General features: G+C 50.7%; 1 protein-coding gene across 1 annotated transcript; it reads left to right on the forward strand.

Annotated features, from left to right (window-relative positions):
* The first annotated feature begins 501 nt into the window (after positions 1-501).
* GSTK1 (glutathione S-transferase kappa 1) lies at positions 502-5422 on the forward strand. The gene is made up of 8 exons (XM_070424068.1): positions 502-654; positions 1186-1267; positions 1411-1539; positions 1849-1949; positions 2120-2155; positions 3922-4038; positions 4779-4872; positions 5136-5422. Exons 1-8 carry the CDS (start codon positions 583-585, stop codon positions 5183-5185), a joined length of 681 nt encoding a protein of 226 aa, XP_070280169.1. The 5' UTR covers positions 502-582; the 3' UTR covers positions 5186-5422.

The following is a 5422-nucleotide window of genomic DNA, read 5'->3' on the forward strand; positions in this document are numbered from 1 at the left end:
AATATGTTCCTGGCATTGTGCTAAGCTCTGAGAAATACAGATAATCTATATATCGATATCCATCTATCTATATGTTTAGCCACTTCTTACTCTGCTCCAGTCCGGGGAAGTTCCTGCCACTGCCAATCTGAGTCCTTTTAAGTCTATATGAGGTAGGGGTTATCATATAAGTATCCTCATTTGTAAGATGGCTGAGGAAACTGAGGTTCAGAGAGGGTGAGCAGCTTGCCCAGGGAGCACAGCTAAGTGGGAGGTGCAGCATGCATCTCAAACCACCGCCTTTTGCCCCAGACTCCACCCCAAGGCAGGGCGGTGACGTCGAGTGGCGCTGGTCACCAGGCTTGCGAGCTCCTCTGGGGACACCGCACCCGTCCCCCCCCCCCCCCCAATCTCCCACCCCGCTACCTCTGCTCCGGCGGCGCAGCCCCGCCCCGCCCCGCCCCGCCCGCCCAGCGCCCTGACCCCGCCGGGGCGGTTCTCCTCCGGGAGGCTGCGCGGTGAGGTCGGGAGGCGGTGTCACCGCGCTCCAGCAAAAGGAAACGTGCGCCGCCTCTTCTGGAGCGGCGCTCGCTTCTCTTCGCCATGGGGCCCCTGCCGCGGACGGTGGAGCTGTTCTACGATGTGCTGTCCCCCTACTCCTGGCTGGGCTTCGAGGTGACGCCGGGGCTGGGACGGCGAGGGCCGAGGGAAGGGCGAGCGCAGGACGCAGGACGCAGGGCCCAGGGTCTCCCGCAATTCCTGGCGCTGCCTGAAGAGTTTAGGACATGCAGATAGAGAACCAGGGCTGAAGGTCACTTCGTGTTCGTAAAACGGATGCAGTCGCTGGCTCCAGGTCGAGTCCTTCTAGCCTAAGACAGTGGTTTCCCACCGCGGTTTGGAAAAGGGGCAACTCAGAAAAGTCAAGGAGAAAGCCTGGGCACCCCCACCTCTTAGCCCTCTGGTGTCAATTTGGGGGGCGGGGAGGATGGAAACCGTCCATAGGAGCTAAGGTCCTGGGATAGATTTCTAGGAGTGCGAGAGTTTTGCCATTTCAAACCAAGCAATTTAGGGTGTCTGCCTAATCCCTACTTTTCGCTTAGAGCCTTTGGCTAACCAGTTGCCATGCAACACCCTTGCCTTTCCCTCTGCCATGCGCATGCCTTCCATTTTGCACGTGGGTTCTGACCTTCTCCTCTGCTCCTGCAGATCCTGTGCCGATATAAGAACATCTGGAATGTCCACCTGCAGTTGCGCCCGACCTTCATTGCAGGGGTCATGAAAAACAGTGGTATAAAGGAAGCAGCGCTTGGGGCTAGGATTTGAGGGAGGGCTGATTTCCAAGGCCCAGGGGGCTGCCCAAAACCCTGTGGGGGTCCCCCAAGCCTGGGATTCTTAGGTCTCTCACCAGCAGGTCCAAATTTCCACTTTTAGGGAACAAGCCGCCAGCTCTGCTTCCTCTCAAGGCCAAATACCTGACAAATGACATAAAGCTCCTCGGACAGCACATCCAGGTTCCCATCCAGTTGCCCAAGGACTTCTTCTCTGTGATCCTTGAAAAAGGTAAAGAGTGGGATACAGGTGGAGACAGCAAGTAGAAGGCAGCGAAGTTGGAGATTGTAGGCCCAAGAAGGAAGGGCTGGGAGACTAACTTCAAGGAAACAAATCCTGGAAAAACTCAGGCCCAGAATTGAACAAGCAGAATGTTAAGGGGACATAAGAGGAAAAAGAGCAGGACAGTCAGTTATGAGAAACCTGGGTGGGAGGCCGAGGGCGATTAAGCTCTGGGGATGTCAGAAGCAGGAAAGAGCAGGCCCACCATCGGGGAAATAAGCTGGGAGAGCTCTACCTCTGAGTGCCTCTGCCCCACAGGAAGTCTGTCCGCCATGCGCTTCCTCACCGCCGTGAACTTGGAGCGCCCTGAGATGCTGGAGAAAGTGTCCAGGGAACTGTGGATGCGGGTCTGGTCACGGGTGAGGGCAGGGCTCTAGGAACCCACATGGGAGACCCTGGAGGACTTGGTGACCCTCCCCGAGGCCCATCTCCAGACACCTGCTCCTGCCCTGCCCTATTGTGCACTGTCCTTCTATCCATCCCACCCCTCACCCGGCCACCCCTTCCCACTGACTGTTCTCCTTCCCAGGATGAAGACATCACGGAGCCCCAGAGCATCCTGGCAGTGAGTGTCCAGGCCCTACCCCCCTCCATAGGGAATCTGAGAACAGTTGGGGGCGGAGAGGACATAGTTTTCTTACTACATGGAAGAGGTCATTGTTATTTGGGATGAAAGGACATCTGTGTTTGAGAGGCCAGATTACTGAAAGGTTGGAACTAAGAGGACTCTCAAAAGTATATCTCAAGGTTGAAAGGGGAAGTGAAAATTCTACATTTGAATTTTGATGGAAGAAGTCAATGGGAGAGAGAGGATAACTGTTAGCTTCTCCCCAGCGCCACCCCCCCCTCCCGCCTTGGAAGGGATGAAGTATTGGTAAGTCTTGACTCCAGACCACTCCCAACAGAAATCTCACCAACACATCCAGAGTATAAATCAGGATACTTTAAAAACAGGCTTTAAAAAGACAAAAAGATAAGAGATCAACCAAAGAACCTGTATGCATATAAGCATAACCAATGGACACAGACAATAGAGGGGGTGAAGGCCAGGGCCGGGGGCCAGGGACAGGCTGGGAGAGGGCAATAGGGGGGAACGGGGACATATGTACTTTAACAATAAAGAATTAATACAATTTTAAAAAAGACAGAGATAACTGAGTCAAGCCAGAATTATAAAAAAGCCTGAGGAAGAACAAATGGGAATAGCTCAAAACATTGAAATGTGTGCCACACAGAATGTTTTTCTTTGGGATTAAATCGGGAAATTCAAAACAGAATTTTCCCTTCAGCTTACAAAAGATAGTTGAGGCATATTCAAATTTAATGTCTAAAATGGCAAATTACAAAAGTTAAACACACACAAAAATGGCCAACATATCCTCCAGTGTTTTTATTCCTGCAAAGTGTATGCATAGGCTTGCCTTTTCACTTAGTATTTATAGTGTAATTCTTAGCTCCTACATAGCATTCCATTCAGCGAACTTGTTTTTGTTTACTTAACCATTCCCCTAACATTGGGCATTTGGTCTGGGATCTAGTCCTCTCATGCAGTGAGTAAAAGACAATGTCGCATCGGAATGCACTGCATGATTTCCTGTTCCACTCCGGTGGCCGATGAGGTCAGGTTCCAGTGGTCCTCGAATTTGGCTGTATATTAAAATTACCTGGAACACCTGGGCAACGCCATCCAGAAATTCCAATGTAATTGCTCAAGGGAATGGTCTGTGAATTGGGATTTTTAAAAGCTCCCCCAGGAGATTCTAATGTGCAGCCAAACCACTGATCCCAAACTATAATAAACCCCAAACAGAAGTCTTTATCATCTTCTTAAAGCCAAGCAGGTGGCTACAGCCATGTGCCTGCTCAGAAGTCCCCAGGAAATTCCATGGGAATTAGAGCACAGTCTTTGATTTAACAAAACAACAACAACAAAAACCATGAGATATTCAGGAATTGTGAGAAGTAGGAAGGCAAGAGCCCCAGATTCTAGCGTTGGTTCTGCTACTAACAAGCTCTTTAAAGTTGCCCTGGCCCCTGGCCCGGTACCCCCTGGACTTGTCTCATTGGTTACTGAAGAGGTCAGGAGCTGCCTCTAAGACACCCTCTGGTGTTCAGTTGATACAACTATAACTGTTTTTTCCACCAAACTCAGATTTTTATTTTTATGGAAGAAAATAGCCCCTCTTGGCAAGGATAGACCTCTGCTCGTGGGTGGGTAAAGGCCTGGCCAGGAAAACTTGGGGGCAGAAAGTAGAAAGACCCGAGTTTTCTCCTGAGATCCCCACTCCCACTAACGCAGACACAGTTGTGCTCCCTGCCACGTCCCCTCAGGCTGCAGAGAAGGCAGGCATGTCGACAGAAGGAGCCCGGGCACTTCTGGAAAAGATCTCAACGCCACAGGTGAAGAACCAGCTCAAGGAGACCACCGAGGCAGCCTGCAGATACGGGGTGAGCCACTCTTGATGTGCGCCCCCTACCCCAGTGCTGAACAGAGCCTGCGAGTCTCTGCTGGGTCCCTACGCTTCTGTTCAAAGTTGCTCCCTACATGAGTCCTCCGTAGCTCTCACAGATGACCCTCCTCTCTCTTCCTGTCCCTGAGCCCAAGGAAAGGGAGAGATAGATGGTGATAGAAGACAAAGCATCTGAGAGTTAGGAAACTCCTTAGAGCCATGGGGCCTCTTATCATAGAGCAAGCATGTCAAACTCACAGTCCGCGGGCCACATGCGGCCCACAACAAATACTTTTGCGGCCCAGCCAATATAATGGTATGAGCAGTTACTTACAATTATGACAGGAAATAAATCTCTTGTCAGATCCAGAATTACTGACATTCACCTTGGGTCAGTTTTGAAAGTAATCACTGTGAACAAGATTTCCCCTGAAGTAGGAAAGATAGTAGCAGAGAAGAGATGCCAAGTGTCAGGAAGAAAACATTAATTTTATCATTGCTCTTCTTTTTTTTTTATACTATGCTTTTTGAAATAAACCTACATTTCTATGAAAATTGAAGTGTTTTGTTTTTTTTTTTTGTGGCCCACATAAACTTAAACCTTTTTTATTTGGCCCATGTTAGCCTTTGAGTTTGACATGCTTGTCATAGAGGCTTTTTGCTTCTATGTCCTCAGACAAGTTCTGGCTCGTAGCCTAACAGCCGCCCTCCTCCATGCACTGTTACTGCTTTCTCTAGGCCTTTGGGCTGCCTGTCACCGTGGCCCACCTGGACGGCCAAACCCACATGCTCTTTGGCTCTGACCGGATGGAGTTGCTGGCCCACCTGCTGGGTAAGTGACAAGTTCACACTGAACTGCCCTTGACCCTAGCCCCCTGCTATTAATATCAGTTGAGCAGAAGGACAGATTCAGACCAAAAAATGTTCCAGGTATGTCCAACAGTGAAGCCTTCTGTAGACACAGTTGCTTGAGGTTGAATGGGGAGGGGCCACCTTCACCCTCAGGAGAGAAGGAAGCCTCTGTGCCTTGAAGCCAAGCACAGCTCTTCCTGGGGCTGTGGAGTCAGCCTGACATGCGTGAGTTTCTCCACCCAGGAGAGAAGTGGATGGGCCCTGTGCCTCCAGCCGTGAGTGCCAGACTATAAGGATGCCCAGAGGAAGCAGAACCATTGGTATAAGAAGCAGACCACCTGCTCACCCCTCCTGCACCAAGGGGCACTAGGACTCTGGTTTCCCCATGGGGTGGAGGTTCCTCTGTGGCCCTGGCTGTGGTGCCTTATTTGCCTCACTTTCAGGGCTGCTCTGTGCCTCACAGGTGCCTTTTGAGAGCCCCATACTCTACCTTCCCACAGAATAAACCTAATGCCATTGGATAAACTTTT

This window comes from Myotis yumanensis, unplaced genomic scaffold (assembly GCF_028538775.1).
Source record: "Myotis yumanensis isolate MYYU_CA2020_CCGP unplaced genomic scaffold, mMyoYum1.0.hap1 SCAF_9, whole genome shotgun sequence".
Classification (NCBI taxonomy): domain Eukaryota; kingdom Metazoa; phylum Chordata; class Mammalia; order Chiroptera; family Vespertilionidae; genus Myotis; species Myotis yumanensis.